This window comes from Oncorhynchus kisutch, linkage group LG2, assembly GCF_002021735.2.
Source record: "Oncorhynchus kisutch isolate 150728-3 linkage group LG2, Okis_V2, whole genome shotgun sequence".
NCBI classification, from domain to species: domain Eukaryota; kingdom Metazoa; phylum Chordata; class Actinopteri; order Salmoniformes; family Salmonidae; genus Oncorhynchus; species Oncorhynchus kisutch.
Window position 1 is genome coordinate 20,406,513 of NC_034175.2, and position 18,790 is coordinate 20,425,302.

Genomic DNA, 18,790 nt, shown 5'->3' on the forward strand with positions numbered 1-18,790 from the left:
AAGCATTGGAGTCAACATGGGCCAGCATACCTGTGGAACGGGTTGACACCTTGTGGAGTCCACACCCTGAAGAATTGAGGCTGTTCTGAGCGCAAAAGGGGGCGCAAATCAATATTACGAAGGTGTTCCTAATGTTAGGTGTACCCAGTGTTAATCTGTAGGAAATGTTTTTTAATATAATTGTTCTTATTAAATGTAGCCTAGATTCTAGATGCCTGCTGTTTAGTGTGTATTTTCCCCATGTTGATGTTTTAATAATTCACTGAGACTGAAAAAGAAACAATTCTGTAAGGATCTGTATTTCTGGCTGTCATACAGATACAAACACGCAACGATATAGATGGCACGTCTTAATGCGTTCTGACACTTTCCTTCACAGTAAGTCAGCATCTACCTACTTCATTTCCGCTTTGTAATCACCGGTGACAAACAGAAATGGACAATGAGAGAGAAGGAAAATTCAAAATGCTATTCCATCAACATACAATTAGAAGATCGAAACTGTTTCTAATAGAATAAAGTGGGCTTTATCAGTTATTATTTACATAAATGACAAATCTTCAGAGAAGGCTCCGGCTGAGCACTTTCTTATAGCTACTGCAGAGGGTCAAAATACATGAGTAAAAAGTATGCCAAGCCAGGAAATGTTGCGTACTAATTGCTCTTACAATGGCCATAGGGAAGGTCTGCTCAGTGTTGCGATCTCACAAGCAGCAGGGATTCATTGGCTTTAATAATACCTTTTAACAGTTCCAGTAAAGCATCCTCCCCTGTTCTATTGAGGGCCGTCCCAGCCTAGCTCAAATCAACTGACACCTCTCAGGAGCGAATGCCCTGTCTGTCTCTGTTCCTTTCCCTTAGCCGCTCAGCCAATCACCCGGTTGGGAGGTAGGGAGTATCGCTGTGGTAGTTGTAATCTGGACACACTTTCTGCACCAGCTTGTAGTCGGTGCTGTAGAAGGAGATGTAGATGCAGATGACTTTGAAGGGCTTGGAGCACAGCCAGGACACATGGCTCTGGGTCTGCTCCTGAGGGCAGCTCTGCGAGGGGTCGTGGGAACACAGCGACTTCCTGGTGCCCTTCTCCACCTTCTCGTACTCCACCCTGCAGTTGAACAACTTGGTGTCTTTGGGCTCGAGGACCGTCGACTGCTGCAGCTGGAACTCCACGGCCTTGGTGGGCGGCACCAGCCCCACCGACACGTTGCCCTGGCCCGTAGCGTTGTGGCGGAAGTAGACGCTGAACGTGCCGTTGCCGTGGTCTACGATCTTCCCGGTGATCAGCAGGTTGAGCTTCACTGTCTTGATGTTGGAGTGGAAATCCCCCCAGCCGAACATCTTCTTGAACTTTCCTGTCTTGACGATGGGTCTCCTCTTGGATCGGGAGCGTGGGTCATGAAGGCTAGAGGTGTTGTGGAGCCAGTCCCAGAGCTCCTGTTTAGAGTACGGTTCCAACTTGTCATAGTTCAGATCCAGGCCAGACAGATTCTTGTCATAAAAGGTCTGGGAGAGCAGATGACTGATGGATACGTCCTTGCTGGTGTCTGTTGTCCAGAGGTCCTTAGCTCTTGACTTTGGTCTCTCTGACTTCAGAACGTCTGAACTTCCAGATGCAGATGAATGGGCACTTGTAACCTGTGGAAAACAAAGAGACATTGCAATCCTATTTCAATGATGAAACACAACAGGCACAAACCATTAAACAAATAAGCCTGCTGTGTAGGATAAAAAGTGATATGTCCTTGATATGCCATTGTTTTGTTTTATACCAATAGATCATACATGAACTGTCGGTCTGAAATGGCAATAAAGTCAATTCCCATTTGAAATTCAGTGATGCTGAAGGTCGTGACTAATGGATATAGAAAGAATATGAGACAAATTCAGTGCATGACACAATTGGCTCATGAACACAGTGCCCTTTATCAAGAGTAAGGCCATTCCAATCCTGCCATACATATAGATGACTGAAGCGTTTATTCAGTAGCCTACAGACGTGATGCAACACCAGACGATTACCTGCTGAATGTACCCTGAACGGTTGATTGATGATTCCTTTACTCCGGCCCTCATAATAATACAGATGACAGGGCTAAGATTCCCACTGCACTTCACGAAGAATGGTGACAGTGATGGCCTAACCCCATCTGTGGAACGTGACAGCAGATCTATCTGGGCAAAGTCTTACATTTTGTACTTTTATCTCAGATCAATACTAGGAGAATAAGGTCTCTCTTTCAGAAAGTTCACTGGATGACATTGCGGTAGGGTAGTCTGTATATTGCAACAGTTCTAGTGTGAATGCATGTTGGATTTGGACGTAGCATACTTCATTTGAAAAATATCATTTGTGGTGCTCAAGCCTAATTTCAATCTCATCTTTGTTTTGGACCAAATATGACTTCATACATTGAACATGAAAACTATGAAAGAAATTGTGCAAAAACCTAATTATAATCTGCCATCTTGATTTAATTTGAAACTTTTCTTCAGCAATGTGAGTTATAAAGGGGACAGTTTACTAAACTCTGGTTAAATAATTTGTATTTTTTTGCACTCTTGCACAATTATTTTGCACTAAGGAAATGTCGCTGCAATGTTCTTTAGCTTATACATTTGCGTTCTCCATCTGAAAAGAAATAGGAAAGGTTGAGTGCTTCAGTTCCACTGAATAGGAAGTATGACCCATAATTCAAATAAGCCCCATTTATTTCCCAAGGCTTTCTCTTTCCTGATTCATTAGCAGTGGGGTCTCCAATGACCAAATGAAAAATAGCTTTCATAGAGCTGTAATTACCTGTGCTGCTAAATGACTGAAGCTTAATCTCAATGGATTCTCCCTACTTGGAAGGACAGACAACCATTATTTTCTCTCTCTCATTTAACCTTTATTTAACCAGGAGAAAGAATCAAGGTTAAAAGCTTATTTCGCGAGGGCGACCTGGAAAATAAAATATTTAGTTTTCCCTTTAAGGATCTCACAACATATATCCCATTTAGTTGATTCAGACATGTTTCTCCTAAGCAATCATATGCACAATTACACTGTATAGGGTACATCTTAAATTCACAACATTTTCTTGAGAGTTAGCTTGGTCCTTACTGTCTTGTCATGAGGGTTATTATACTGGGTTCAACACTGACATCCAATTAGCTTTCATCTGAAGCACCTGCCAGCCTGTGCAAACTGTCATGGTCGGGATTAGAGGGCTCCATGTCACATTCACAGAGACCCCAATTCACGGATTATAACCAACCTGTAATCCACACGACAGAGATTAGGCCAATCGAGGCACTCCTGACTAAACCAACATTTACATCAAGGCAGCGTTGCCTGAGGAAACAGGGGAAAAGGCCAAGCTTACCTCGCTCTGTTTGAGAGCATGTGAGACAGAGAAGACAGAAAATAAAATAAAAATTTCGCTGGTGTTAAATGGAGGTGGAGAAACAGGTTGTCACCAACAGCTGTACTGGGGTGAATTAGAAAAATGTGAGGCATTGCTCATCAGCCAGTTCTAAATCTCACTTTTTGTCCATCTTACCTGTGGCCTCAAACAAACCAGAATTCCTGCACATGATTACACAAATGCTGGGATGATTTTATCATGGAGGACACCCTGTTAAAACCTTATTGGAAATACCCTAGCGAGTCCTATTGAAAATACCCATAGACATAATGTGGTAAACACAGTAGATGGATGAACCTGAATGCTATCTCTTCCTGTTATTAAGGCATCCTTTCCCTAGAGAGAGGAAGATACAGTCTGGTACTGTACAGTAGCTTCCCTTAAGATAAGGAGGATATGCTATAGGTTAAAATCCCAATATAGCAACAATGTCTTGTTCTGATAAGACAACCTTGCTAGCTAAAAAACACATTGGAGAGACTATTAAACGTGTGAGCTTTCATTCACTGAAATGGTACTGCAGCTGGAACTCTTAGGGGAGTTTCTGGGGAAGACTTGTCTCTTCTGACAGACTGTTACCATTTTAGCAACTAAATTAAGTTAATTCTGGGTGCTGTGATTAGCTGACACTTCCTGTTTAAACAGTCATTAGAGCTGGAATGGTTGGAACCAGCTATCTCTATTCTTATTCAAAGCAAAATGTGTTCTAGTGAAACAAAATTGCACCATGTTGATGAATCAATATACATCCAAGAATCATGGCCAATCCACCCATTCTATTTAGCATATAAAGGATCTTCACTGACATGACATACTCGAGGTCCCTTTCAACTCTCAGCTACCATATGTGCCTAAATGAATCTCAGAGAGCACCTTACAGCACTGGTCAATCAGAACCATTCAGAATCTGTGAGTCCGCAGGGACATGATTCCATCGTTCAGTGAGCAGAATGGATTTGGATCTAAGCGCAGTAAACTGTACACATCTCCAGGGATATGTTTTAGGGCAGATGTGGCCTACTCTTCTCCTGGAGACTACTCCCCGCAGGGTTTTGTTCTAGCCCTAATCTAACACTTGATTCTGCTAATCAGTAGCTCTCCTGGGGGGGCTGGCCATCACTTTTTTAAGGGATCGTTTGATTGGACTGATATCCAAATTGATCTTGGAAAATGTAGGATTTTCTTTCTCTGATGTTTTCATGGATCAGCTATAGCATTCTCAGAGATGAACAGAGATCAGCGTGAAATCACCAGAAAGCTCGGTCTCCATGTTACCCCAACGGTTACCTGAGGGGGTCAAAGATTATGGGCTTTAGAGTGAGGCATCTCAAGACATCTCAAATAGGTGTGAAATAGAATGGTAGACTATCAAACATAGCAAACATAGGGTGGTATTATCGCCATGAGGTCTGTAGAGGATCAAAACGGTCAGCAGTTGGACTGAGGGTATGATCGTGGCAAAAAAAAAAAATTGCCACTAGTTTCCCCAACTCACCCAGAGGATAAATACATAATCATTTTATTTCACACACGAGTTGGTTCAAAGGCATCCAAAATAAGTTTGCGAGGTTCCCATGGGTCTGTCAATCTGTCGAAGGAGCTCGAGGCTAGAGTTTAGGATGCGCCGAGCACAAAACAATTATGAGCACCCCATTAAAGCATGGCGAAGCAATTTGGAGGCGAAGCCTGGGAAAACATCCACATCAAGTGGTACAATTGAGAGTAAACACTTTCTATACATCCAACACTACATGTTTACAGTACTGTAATGACATTTTACAGTAATATAGTATTAGTTTAATATAATTGCATCATAATCAACTGAATAAAAGTGTTCCTTAAAAAAGACAATGCTTCATTAGTTCAGGGGATAAAATGATTAGTGAGCCTAGTCAAGTGTGAAATTGAGTTCATCATTTTCAAGACTGCGAATTAAATTCGATAATGGGAGTTAAGTCGTAGAAACAATTATTATTAATTGACTTATTTCAATCACTATGCAAATTAAGTGCTGATAACCCAGTGTAACTATTGAAGATTAGTCAACTTTGTGGGATTAAGTTCAAATAATGTGTAAGAGACAATTTGGGCCTGTTTCTCTTGCTTGCCTGTTGACAGATTTACCTCACGCAGGGTTACTATGTACCAGACGATTAACAAAATTGGGACGTCAGAAACTGTGGCATAACAATAAAGATATTGTGTCAAGCTTATCAAAAGGTGAAAGGTCAAGCGCGAGTACTTTTCAACAGAATGGAGTGACTCAAATGGGAGAGTAATCTGAGTTGATTGATTCAAATTAGATCTACAACCATCGCAATGGGAATGACAAAATGTTTCCCTCTGCACACAACACAATAACACATCTATTAAAACAATAGATGAGTCAAAGATGTAAAGGGAAATTTCACAGTTGTTCAACTTCATATTCCTCATCTCCAGCACCATCCCAACATCAACATATGCGAAAATGGCGCGTTTCTATGTTTTGTAGTAAAAAAAGATAAAGGAAGATAAGTGTTTCCAATGACATCGTCGGTGTGCATCGTGTGATTTTAACCAATTGTTAGTATGCATTGCCTACTAATTGTCTACTAATTGGTTGACGATGTCATTGGAAATACTTTTCTTCCTCTATCTTCTTTACTACAAAACATAGAAACGTGCCATTTACACATATGTTGATGTTGGGGTGGTGCTGGAGATGATGAATATGAAGTTGAATTACGGTGACATTTCCCTTTAAGAGTAAATTCACAGACTGGTGCTCTCCAAGGTGCTGAAAAGTATACTCAAAATATGTATGCAGCATATACATTTACCAAACACTTGTCAAAATATCTTTGGAAAAATGCTATGGCACAGACAACATCTGTACATTTAGCTGGTAGCTTTGAACTCAAGATTTCAAAAGATGGAAAAATATATTTTTAATAGAGAATTTACAACAAAAGCTCAACTTACCATAGAAATGAGTGACAGGAGAACAATGCACCAACATGTGGACTTCATTCCTCTTGGTAGTCCTTCACTTTTCATGCCAACCTATACGCAAAACCCTTTCTTGAAAAAAATCAAATTGACTAGGTAAAAATGCCACAACTAGAGATAAATGACAAAAGGAAACATGAAAAAGACCCTGGAGCAAATAGCAGGGATCAATCTTCAGATTGACTGAGGGATGAAAATCAAATGCTCTGTCTATGTTTTGTCTATTGGAAGATATGAATGATACGTTCTTTGTGGTAGGATTAGTGGCGGTGTTGCGTGAATGGTAGTGCTTGTAGGTCTGATTGTCAGTGTGATGTGATGTTTTATAGAGCGAGAGAAAGAGAAGAGAGAAAGAGGCAAAGAGAGAGAGAGGGATAGAGAGAGAGAGGGGTAGAGAGAGAGAGAGAGAGAGAGAGAGAGGCAGGAAGAGGGAGAGACAGAGGCGAGGAAGAGGGGGAGAGAGAGGGAGGAAGAAACCGAGCTAGAGAAAGACAGAGAAAGGAGAGCGAGGGAGGGAGTGATAGAGGCAGGAAGAGGGAGAGACCGAGAGAGAGAGAGAGAGAGAGGAGAGCGAGGAAGGGATAGAGAGAGGCAGGAAGAGGGAGAGAGAGGGGGTAGAAGAGAGAGAGAGAGAGGAGAGCGAGGAAGGGATAGAGAGAGGCAGGAAGAGGGAGAGAGAGGGGGTAGAAGAGAGAGTTGGAAAGGAGACTGCAAGAGAGCCTTGCAGTATAACTTTTCATTTGTGTCTAGAGAGACATCTAGTGGTACATCTAACATAATGACAGTACACACTAGAAAGGCATCAATCAACATTTTCACTGTAACTTAGTATGTTTATAACATTTTCTTCATTTATTTTTAGTAATACTTCCGATACATATATAAACAATCTTTACAAAACGACGGAGTCTTGTCTTTTTTTACAACACACAACTTGCTTCAAGAGAACCCCCCATCAGTAATATCATACACCCACATTGCAATATTCAAACTAAACATTTCTGTGCAATACAAAATAAATGTTCACATAAGTTGACCTTTTTTTCAAAAAAATCTAAAAAATGTCATTATTTACAAGGAAAACTAACAACAAAGTAAACATTCTCCTCATCAGCTGTTCTTCTTGCTCTCAGGCAGAGTGGTCGAATTCTGCCAGTGTAGAACAGCGGCACCATATTTCCTCTGTATTCAGATACTGTAATGACGGCTGCTTAGATGGACCTCGATATATACAGAATATATGATGTAATATTGTACGCCGAGAGAACGAACTGCATCATTATCATATGTCTAAGGGCACTATGATATGGGTCATTGTGAAAAAGGACATTTCCATAGTCTTAAGTCAGAACTGAAAACAACTGTAGTGTTCCTAGAGCCTTTTGTCCAAGAAAATGGTACTGTTTAACTTCCGTCTAAATTCATCAATCACCAAATTCATCAATCATTCATCACATGAATCAATGACATACAGTTTAAACCTGTGCTGCACCCATTATTAAATATGTTGGTTTCATGAATGTATATGGTACTGTAGATAGTTGATCATTGACAATAAGGCAGAAGTTAGGTTTGCGTGACATTAGAAGTTAGATAAAAAATACAATAGCAGTCACACACATCGTTTTAGCTTTAGAAGTGTTTTGTTTTTTGCAAAACAAGTTATCTAAAAAATAAGAAAATCCATTTGCCCATTTATCTTCCATGTACATATGGGCTGTGTTTCATATTTACAACATTTAAACCATTGGAAATATCTCATTGTAAGCAAGAACAGAATCAATGGTCCTCATTTAATGTAGTCTATTCGATTTCATTCGGGCATAGAGAGGGACAATACCAAACAAACTACAGTATATAGACCACAAAAGATACTGGACCAAAAACAAAACGAGTTGTGGAAAAATAAAATCTATACATATTTACTATTGATTCACACCCCCTGTGTTATAGAACACGGACATCATCTCCAGTTATCATGTATCCGTGGTCTTGAAAATGCCTATTATTTTCACATTTGATTTCCAACTGCATATCTGTCTTAAGAGAGGCAATGTTCTATGGCAATGCAACATATAAGTCATCATGTGCATATCATGCTGCACTAACGTAGTGCAATAATAGTTCCTGAAACAAAGCAAAAGAGAGACAGGCAATAGATCCAGTAACCAGGGATGGTTTCTCATCTTGTGTTCTCTGTCTGTATATGTTTATCCTCCAAGATAGGCAGTGGACTAGGAATCAACCGGAAACCAAAAGTATCTCTTTGTTTGCGACCGAAGAAGGAGATTTCAGTCAAAACCCAAGAAAGGAAAGGAATCCAAGCCTTTTCATGGAGATTTTCCTCCCCTTCCCTGCGGTGACTTTTGGCAACGTGCGAACCGCCAGTGCATCCTAAGCCTCCAGCTACTCAACGTTTCAGGGACGAGCAGAAAACACAGCAAAGAAATGAGCTTGTGCTGTTTGTGTTTAAAGGAGAAAAAAAGTTTGTCTCTTCGCAGCAGCTCTTCCATTTGAAAGCAAAAAGGGCAAACTAAAAAAGGCATTTTCCTCGTAGTGAGGGGAGGCCATGAAGGCGTTTGCTTAAGGAAATATCACAAAAGAAAATGGGGGAAAAAGGAGAACTGCATGGACTAAACCCAAATATCTCTAAGTGGAGAAATTTTTCCTCAATTCCAATTTCCATTTAACTCATGAGGACCCAAAATGGATTCAAGATGGCCGTTGGTCTTCTTCTTCTGATCTGCAGATGAAAACCCTCCTGTCCTTCCTATGATGGGATATGTCTCCTTGTTTTTACGGCAGGTGTGGCAGGTCTCTGGAGGACTAGGCTATCCCAGAGTCCTACATGTCAGCGTCCCCGTCATAGGCTAGGGTGAGAGGTTTCAGTCGGTTGTTCATCTGCCTCTGTCTCTTTGGTTTCTTTGGCTTTTTGCTAAGAGGAAGAGTAGACGCCATGTTACCCTGCCTTACAATCTGTACACTACAGTGCAAGTAAAACACCAGCAGCACTAGAAAGTGGCATACTATTATGTCAGTTATAACATATCGCTGCGTTTGTTCCAAATGAACGATATCTCTATGAAACTGACATTTCGGGAAGACATGGGCATATTAAAACGATAAAAAGCTAGTTAAAGGTATTAGTTTGTCCATTTGCATTAATGACTGTGGCCATGCTTCACTTGACTTCTAGGGCTCGGAGCTATAAAGTACCTTTTCTATAGGTTATGACAGTGCGAGAATATTACAGAGCTATTTAGCAAAGGCCACCATCCTAGGAAAAGAGAAGCACTATTGTTGTCCTGCAATTATTAATGCCTCATAAAGATGCATGCATAAATGCTTACTTCTACTGCATGTGTCCATATTCCTTGATGGTGGTGTGAACTTGATCATCCTCAACAACTGGTGTTCCGTGCATAACAAACGTGAGCAACATAATACATGTGTGTGACAATGTATGGTAAATAGAGGATTAACAGGGATGAGATGGCAGAGGGGATTTGATAAAAGCAGGGGAATGTTGCTCCTGCTCTAAAATATAGTAGCTGTCTATCATGGCCACCAGAGGGCAGTATGGCACCATCATTGTGCCATTTTACAGTCAGGAAAACAAATTAGTCTACAGGAAAAGGCCTGAATGAGTCTTAAAGGGGTTGAATTTGTATTTTTTTTTTTTTATATGATTTAACCTTTATTTAACTAGGCAAGTCAGTTAAGAACAAATTCTTATTTACAATGACGGCCCACACCGGCCAAATCCAGACGATGCTGGGCCAATTGTGCGCCGCCCTATGGGACTCCCAATCATGGCCGGATGTGATACAGCCTGGATGCGAACCAGGTACTATAGTGACGCCTCTTGCGCTGAGATGCAGTGCCTTAGACTGCTTCGTCACTCTGGAGACCAAATCAGTCAACGGTAGTCACATTAGTAGTCACTTAACCCTGGTCACATATTTTGTTCCAGGCCAACACTAACACTTCTGAGTTAACTCATCTTCATCTTGAGTCGTTGATCAGTAATTGGGTGTGTTAGGGTCTGGAGACCACTGCCCTAATGGTTTAGGTTAATGATTTGGTGAAGGTAAGGTCATCCTAAAGTCGGAGGACTTCCTACGACCAGGGTCTATCTGGAGCCTACCACCTACAGTACGAGGAACCCCTAGAAGGTGATCTCCTGGGACCTCACCTGCACCAGCAACTTCACACAGCTGGTCAAGCGGGACATGTCATGTGACACTGGTGGAGGGGTCAGAGGTCAGGGGTCAACGATTGGCACTGCAGCTACTCTTTAGCTGCTGCCATGGCTGCTGCTTTGGCCACTGCTTTGGCCACTGCTTTGGCCACTGCTTTGACCCAACTCTTGGCAATCGGGGCACGTATAAGTCAACTCATGTACATTTTGGCCCATCCAGACCACCGCCCCATTGGCGTTGGACTCGGTGGCCTGAAGATGGCGGCGGAGGACGCTGTACCTGCTGCTGGCGACAGATGGCATGAAGAAAACAAAACAAACAACAACAAAATAATAAATACACCAAAAAGATGAGGGGGGGGGGGGGGGGGGTGAACGGACTAATGACTGAATGAAATCTAAAACATCTCAAATCGGCCCAAAACAAGTCACCACGGGGATTTTCTTAATGAATGATGAAGGGATGGATGAGTAAAAAAGGACAAGATCAGAGCGGACTCACCAAGCTAGGTATATCATAGACACTATGAACATGAGCAGTACCAGGGCTCCCGCTGCTACACCATACACCCACATCTTCAGCTTGCCATCTGTGGAGGAGGGAGAGCTGTCAGTTCAGCTGGCTACGCGGCTGACTGGGTCTAGTTTCCATTCGTTTCTGTCTTTGAAAATGCTGATCTGAATTGTGCTTTGGAGGACATGTCTAGACAGTCTCAACCTGTTGAAAATGGTAAGAGCCCAAGTGCCACTTACTGCCTCAGTGACATGCAGCACTCTAACCCGGAAATAACTATGCTGTTAACCAAGCAAATTCGCTAAGAGCCTACAGGACATTAGCATAATACATAGTATCGCCTGTATTGGCTGCAATCCTGTTGCAGCGTCTAACAAATCGTCAGCCACGTGCTTCCTTTTCATTTCCTGCACTTATTTAGCAATAATGAAAGAGTAGCAGAGAAACATTTTCCTCTGATCCAAAATGGTCCTCCCATCACTTCACATTCTTGCGATATTTGCTATTGTCAGAAGTGTGTGCAGAAATGTAGCTCTCATAAACCAAAAGCTTTAAAAGCTATTTACTGTGGTCGACGTAGCTGCGTCTGTAAGAAATAATTCCCCCCCGCAGCATCTAACTTTCATGGGTTTACTTTTTGTACTCTGCATCTGCAAGTTACTGAATGTGTGTTCACTACTTCTACACTAGTGACATGGCTGGTTCACCTGGTCCAAAGGGCTGCAGGTACCAGGTGCGCCCGGTGCGTCCAGGCTGTATGGTGGCAGGCAGGGTGGGGTTGATGGCACGGCTGGTCTTCACGTCAGTCTTCTTGTCCCCGGCTGTGGGGATCTCCAGAATGGGTATGGGGGTGCAGTGGTTCAGCTGGCCACTGGAGGACATCACCTCTGTGTAGCCCTCCTCGCACATACACACACCAGCCTGAAGAGGGCAGTGTTACACAAATACTGTTCACTGCTGTGTCTGAATATGTCACTATCTGTCGAATCCTTGCTTCCTCTGTCCTTCCTCTTGTTTCCTCAATTCCTTTCAAAGCTAATTGGAGGAGGAGGTCAGAGGGAGGGACTGTGGATCCTCTCCTTTGATGCACTTTGAAAGGAATTGAGGAGACAAGGATGGAGGAAGCAATGATTTGACAGGTATGAATGCTTTCAGACACAACCACGGTTGTCAGCTTGTCACTATCTGGCCAAGCTAGAATGGACTGAAGTGCAACGCGTTCAGAGCACAAACCTAATCTGAACCACTCTCACTAAACATAGAAGACTACCCGTGAACAGCTCACCTCAGTGCAGAAGGACAATGGCATTTGACACGGCGGGTCACAGGAGTTGTTGTCGTCCCCTGGAGGATTGATAGGGGGGCATCCTCCTGTAGGTCAAAGGTCACCAAAGAAGGATCAGATGACATGTGATTGGTCAGATCTTTAGTCTTTGATGTAATCTCTAATAAGGCATATGGAAAGAAGTGCATTAAGGCACCATTGAAGGTTTAGTAGTGCCGCCTACCTGTGACGTTGAGTCCATCAGAGCGCTGACACCAGGTGACACGAGAGGAGCCTGACCACGTGCTGCTCATCCACTTGTACTCAAAACACTCCCCATCTGTAAGAGCACAAGACATAATGATATTGATAAGCCATTAAGCCAGGTACAGAACGGAGCCAAATTGAATTCAGATCAGTTCTACTGAATAAACAGAACTTAATTGAACAGAGGGGTGTGGTTCGATTTTTACATTCTGGATGAAAGGCTCAGGCTTTTGCTAGATGGCTATGCATGAACGCTGTTAATGTTTCGTCAATATCTCCATCAGTGCTCCAAGTGACCCTTATTGTTTAGGGAGCCCTCTGTAACTAATCACCTGCAAAACCAGTTCAACTCTATCGTAAATGAGCAATCTAACCTTGACAAATGTCAATTTTTCTCTCTGTGCTAGCTGGCTACAGTATCATCGCTACAATCAGTACAATAGATTTTTATAGTGTCATCTGTCAGAGTATAATGATCTGGGGTGTTTCTCTTTCTTCATCTCCCTCTCTCTCTCTATTCCCCATATTGCTTCCTCTCCCTCTCTCTCTCTATTCCCCATATTGCTTCCTCTCCCTCTCTCTCTCTATCCCCCATATTGCTTCCTCTCCCTCTCTCTCTCTATTCCCCATATTGCTTCCTCTCCCTCTCTCTCTCTATTCCCCATATTGCTTCCTCTCCCCTCTCTCTCTCTATTCCCCATATTGCTTCCTCTCCCTCTCTCTCTCTATTCCCCATATTGCTTCCTCTCCCTCTCTCTTTCTATTCCCCATATTGCTTCCTCTCCCTCTCTCTCTCTATTCCCCATATTGCTTCCTCTCCCTCTCTCTCTCTATTCCCCATATTGCTTCCTCTCTCTCTCTCTATTCCCCATATTGCTTCCTCTCCCCACTCTCTCTCTATTCCCCATATTGCTTCCTCTCCCTCTCTCTCTCTATTCTCCATATTGCTTCCTCTCCCTCTCTCTCTCTATTCCCCATATTGCTTCCTCTCCCTCTCTCCCTCTATTCCCCATATTGCTTCCTCTCCCTCTCTCTCTCTATTCCCCATATTGCTTCCTCTCCCTCTCTCTCTCTCTATTCCCCATATTGCTTCCTCTCCCTCTCTCTCTCTATTCCCCATATTGCTTCCTCTCCCTCTCTCTCTCTATTCCCCATATTGCTTCCTCTCCCTCTCTCTCTCTATCCCCCATATTGCTTCCTCTCCCTCTCTCTATTCCCCATATTGCTTCCTCTCCCCTCTCTCTCTCTATTCCCCATATTGCTTCCTCTCCCTCTCTCTCTCTATTCCCCATATTGCTTCCTCTCCCTCTCTCTCTCTAATCCCCATATTGCTTCCTCTCCCCTCTCTCTCTCTATTCCCCATATTGCTTCCTCTCCCTCTCTCTCTCTATTCCCCATATTGCTTCATCTCCCTCTCTCTCTCTATTCCCCATATTGCTTCATCTCCCTCTCTCTCTCTATTCCCCATATTGCTTCATCTCCCTCTCTCTCTCTATTCCCCATATTGCTTCCTCTCCCTCTCTCTCTCTATTCCCCATATTGCTTCCTCTCCCTCTCTCTCTCTATTCCCCATATTGCTTCCTCTCCCTCTCTCTCTCTCTATTCCCCATATTGCTTCCTCTCCCTCTCTCTCTCTATTCCCCATATTGCTTCCTCTCCCCTCTCTCTCTCTATTCCCCATATTGCTTCCTCTCCCCTCTCTCTCTCTATTCCCCATATTGCTTCCTCTCCCTCTCTCTCTCTATTCCCCATATTGCTTCATCTCCCTCTCTCTCTCTATTCCCCATATTGCTTCCTCTCCCTCTCTCTCTCTATTCCCCATATTGCTTCCTCTCCCTCTCTCTCTCTATTCCCCATATTGCTTCCTCTCCCCTCTCTCTCTCTATCCCCCATATTGCTTCCTCTCCCTCTCTCTCTCTCTCTCTCTCTCCTGTTTTTCCTCTCCATCCAATGTCTCGCTCCTTCCCACTCTATCTCCCCCTGTCTCCCCTTCCTCTTCTTCTTAAAGAGCGCCGGGCCACCCCATCCCCTCTCCCTCATGGGCCCATAGTGATGCTTATAAACCAGGTCATTCCAGCGATGGCTGCTGTGGGGCGGCTACAGCAGTGGGTGAGAAAATGAGGAACTCCCCAACCAGAGCCCAGGGGAACGTAGTGGGGGGTTGGGGATTCACATAACACTGTATGCTGTAGTCTAGTCCAACATGAATAAGATGCCATGGGACCATGCTAGTACTGTATAGGGACCATGCTAGTACTGTATAGAAACATGAGGAATTTGTTTCGCTATATTTTGACCTGGTAAAATAAATTCCTCATTAGGCACCAAATGGAAGAAAACAGACTGAAGCGGGAAAGGACTACCTTAATTGTCCAATTGCAAAACATTTAGCTTGTGTGCCCTAATGAATACAACCTTGTTTTCCCAGTCTCACCAATGCAGGGTCGGGACTCCCAGTCCTGGTCAGGACACAGCTGGACATTCTCAGGCTCCTGGGCCACGACGGCTCGCGAGCGCACCTGGACAGATCCAAAGTCCACGCCGGCCCCTTTGGCACACACACTCAGACACGGGCTCCAGTCAGACCACTCCATCAGGTAGCATTCACCTACAGAGAGGAGAGGAGAGAGAGAGAGAGAGAGAGAGAGAGAGAGAGAGAGAGAGAGAGAGAGAGAGACACACAGTTGTTAGCCTCTTTGTTCCATTTGGAGTGATATGCCTAGAGAAAAGACAACAAAGCAAGAAACACAACTAAAGCTAACCAAGTCAGGCTTATTCATCTCTTGGGGTTGAAGAACGTCTATTGCAGTTCAAAGCAGATTGTTGTTGATGTAATGTATGTGTATATCTGCATCAAAAGGAGATGCTATGAATTCACAGTGTGTTTTTTCTCTATGCTGTCATCTGGATCTATGCTACCACCCACACTGTACCACGATGCACAATATAAGTAACAGCACACCTCCATCAGACGGGAGCGCTGTATACAGTTAGCCGGTTGGTTACCTGGACAGGGCAGAACACAGGTCTCCTTCAGTATGATCAGTTTGTCTCTGTTGACAGCCATCTCCAGACCCCCACACAGCTCCTCCTCCACCATGCTGCCCTCTCCCTCTCTGGAGCCGTCTGACACCACGCACGACAGGTTCCGGTAGCGAAGTCCCGCTCCACATACCACCTCCTGGGGGAGACAGACAGTCACATAGATGCGCACACACACACGCACGCATGCACGCACGCACACCACACACACACACACACACACACACACACGGAAAAGTCAACACCTCTGTATGTGTTAACTGAGTAAAAGGGTCAAAGAGAGAACAAGGCAGTGTGTGGTGTAGCCTACCTCCACTCTGCACTCAGACCAGGGAGAATAAGACAGTGTGTGGTGTAGCCTACCTCCACTCTGCACTCAGACCAGGGAGAATAAGACAGTGTGTGGTGTAGCTTACCTCCACTCTGCAATCAGACCAGGGAGAATAAGACAGTGTGTGGTGTAGCCTATCTCCACTCTGCACTCAGACCAGGGAGAATAAGACAGTGTGTGGTGTAGCCTACCTCCACTCTGCACTCAGACCAGGGAGAATAAGACAGTGTGTGGTGTAGCCTACCTCCACTCTGCACTCAGACCAGGGAGAATAAGACAGTGTGTGGTGTAGCCTACCTCCACTCTGCACTCAGACCAGGGAGAATAAGACTGTGTGTGGTGTAGCCTACCTCCACTCTGCACTCAGATCAGGGAGAATAAGACTGTGTGTGGTGTAGCCTACCTCCACTCTGCACTCAGACCAGGGAGAATAAGACAGTGTGTGGTGTAGCTTACCTCCACTCTGCACTCAGACCAGGGAGAATAAGACAGTGTGTGGTGTAGCCTAACTCCACTCTGCACTCAGACCAGGGAGAATAAGACAGTGTGTGGTGTAGCCTACCTCCACTCTGCACTCAGACCAGGGAGAATAAGACAGTGTGTGGTGTAGCCTACCTCCACTCTGCACTCAGATCAGGGAGAATAAGACTGTGTGTGGTGTAGCCTACCTCCTCCACCCTACACTCATATCAGGGAGAACAAGACAGTGTGTGGTGTAGCCTACCTCCACTCTGCACTCAGACCAGGGAGAATAAGACAGTGTGTGGTGTAGCCTACCTCCACTCTGCACTCAGACCAGGGAGAATAAGACTGTGTGTGGTGTAGCCTACCTCCACTCTGCACTCAGATCAGGGAGAATAAGACAGTGTGTGGTGTAGCCTACCTCCACTCTGCACTCAGACCAGGGAGAATAAGACAGTGTGTGGTGTAGCTTACCTCCACTCTGCACTCAGACCAGGGAGAATAAGACAGTGTGTGGTGTAGCCTAACTCCACTCTGCACTCAGACCAGGGAGAATAAGACAGTGTGTGGTGTAGCCTACCTCCACTCTGCACTCAGACCAGGGAGAATAAGACAGTGTGTGGTGTAGCCTACCTCCACTCTGCACTCAGATCAGGGAGAATAAGACTGTGTGTGGTGTAGCCTACCTCCTCCACCCTACACTCATATCAGGGAGAACAAGACAGTGTGTGGTGTAGCCTACCTCCACTCTGCACTCATACCAGGGAGAATAAGACAGTGTGTGGTGTAGCCTACCTCCACTCTGCACTCATACCAGGGAGAATAAGACAGTGTGTGGTGTAGCCTACCTCCACTCTGCACTCATACCAGGGAGAATAAGACTATGTGTGGTGTAGCCTACCTCCACTCTGCACTCATACCAGGGAGAACAAGACAGTGTGTGGTGTAGCCTACCTCCACTCTGCACTCATACCAGGGAGAACAAGACAGTGTGTGGTGTAGCCTACCTCCACTCTGCACTCATACCAGGGAGAACAAGACAGTGTGTGGTGTAGCCTACCTCCACTCTGCACTCATACCAGGGAGAACAAGACAGTGTGTGGTGTAGCCTACCTCCACTCTGCACTCATACCAGGGAGAATAAGACTATGTGTGGTGTAGCCTACCTCCACTCTGCACTCAGACCAGGGAGAATAAGACAGTGTGTGGTGTAGCCTACCTCCACTCTGCACTCAGACCAGGGAGAATAAGGCAGTGTGTGGTGTAGCCTACCTCCACTCTGCACTCAGACCAGGGAGAATAAGACTGTGTGTGGTGTAGCCTACCTCCACTCTGCACTCAGATCAGGGAGAATAAGACTGTGTGTGGTGTAGCCTACCTCCACTCTGCACTCAGACCAGGGAGAATAAGACAGTGTGTGGTGTAGCTTACCTCCACTCTGCACTCAGACCAGGGAGAATAAGACAGTGTGTGGTGTAGCCTAACTCCACTCTGCACTCAGACCAGGGAGAATAAGACAGTGTGTGGTGTAGCCTACCTCCACTCTGCACTCAGACCAGGGAGAATAAGACAGTGTGTGGTGTAGCCTACCTCCACTCTGCACTCAGACCAGGGAGAATAAGACTGTGTGTGGTGTAGCCTACCTCCACTCTGCACTCAGATCAGGGAGAATAAGACTGTGTGTGGTGTAGCCTACCTCCACTCTGCACTCAGACCAGGGAGAATAAGACAGTGTGTGGTGTAGCCTACCTCCACTCTGCACTCAGACCAGGGAGAATAAGACAGTGTGTGGTGTAGCCTACCTCCACTCTGCACTCATACCAGGGAGAATAAGACAGTGTGTGGTGTAGCCTACCTCCACTCTGCACTCATACCAGGGAGAATAAGACTGTGTGTGGTGTAGCCTACCTCCACTCTGCACTCATACCAGGGAGAACAAGACAGTGTGTGGTGTAGCCTACCTCCACTCTGCACTCATACCAGGGAGAACAAGACAGTGTGTGGTGTAGCCTACCTCCACTCTGCACTCAGACCAGGGAGAATAAGACAGTGTGTGGTGTAGCCTACCTCCACTCTGCACTCATACCAGGGAGAATAAGACTATGTGTGGTGTAGCCTACCTCCACTCTGCACTCATACCAGGGAGAACAAGACAGTGTGTGGTGTAGCCTACCTCCACTCTGCACTCATACCAGGGAGAACAAGACAGTGTGTGGTGTAGCCTACCTCCACTCTGCACTCATACCAGGGAGAACAAGACAGTGTGTGGTGTAGCCTACCTCCACTCTGCACTCATACCAGGGAGAACAAG

The 18,790-nt window shown here is 44.8% G+C and overlaps 2 protein-coding genes across 6 annotated transcripts in view; both read right to left on the minus strand.

The window, feature by feature from the left end:
- Positions 1-280: 280 nt before the first annotated feature.
- Positions 281-6,762, minus strand: LOC109903747 (neurexophilin-1-like). Its single transcript, XM_031790346.1, has 2 exons — positions 6,372-6,762; positions 281-1,635 (listed from the first exon to the last, which is right to left on the minus strand). The coding sequence occupies exons 1-2, from the start codon at positions 6,444-6,446 to the stop codon at positions 874-876; spliced, it is 837 nt and encodes a 278-aa protein (XP_031646206.1). The 5' UTR covers positions 6,447-6,762; the 3' UTR covers positions 281-873.
- A 465-nt stretch (positions 6,763-7,227) lies between these two features.
- Positions 7,228-18,790, minus strand: part of LOC109902035 (thrombospondin type-1 domain-containing protein 7A) — a 95,853-nt gene continuing 84,290 nt past the window's right edge. For 2 of the 5 annotated variants that reach the window (XM_031790356.1, XM_031790361.1), the window contains 7 exons: positions 15,651-15,825; positions 15,079-15,252; positions 12,622-12,717; positions 12,399-12,484; positions 11,821-12,034; positions 11,102-11,189; positions 7,228-10,882 (listed from right to left, as the gene is read on the minus strand). In XM_031790356.1, coding sequence (XP_031646216.1) covers positions 10,696-10,882; positions 11,102-11,189; positions 11,821-12,034; positions 12,399-12,484; positions 12,622-12,717; positions 15,079-15,252; positions 15,651-15,825 — 1,020 coding nt within the window. In that variant the 3' untranslated portion in view covers positions 7,228-10,695. The remainder of the gene's footprint in view (positions 10,883-11,101; positions 11,190-11,820; positions 12,035-12,398; positions 12,485-12,621; positions 12,718-15,078; positions 15,253-15,650; positions 15,826-18,790) is intronic. The other 3 variants (XM_031790369.1, XM_031790376.1, XR_004203064.1) reach the window with 2 other exon arrangements.

What these genes read in the sequence shown, in the direction of transcription:
- LOC109903747 (XM_031790346.1), bottom strand. Translation starts at nt 6,446, where the DNA reads ATGAAAAGTGAAGGACTACCAAGAGGAATGAAGTCCACATGTTGGTGC. An exon ending in TCCTGTCACTCATTTCTATG is followed by an intron (nt 1,636 to 6,371) that starts GTAAGTTGAGCT and finishes TGTTTTCCACAG; the next exon opens with GTTACAAGTGCCCATTCATC.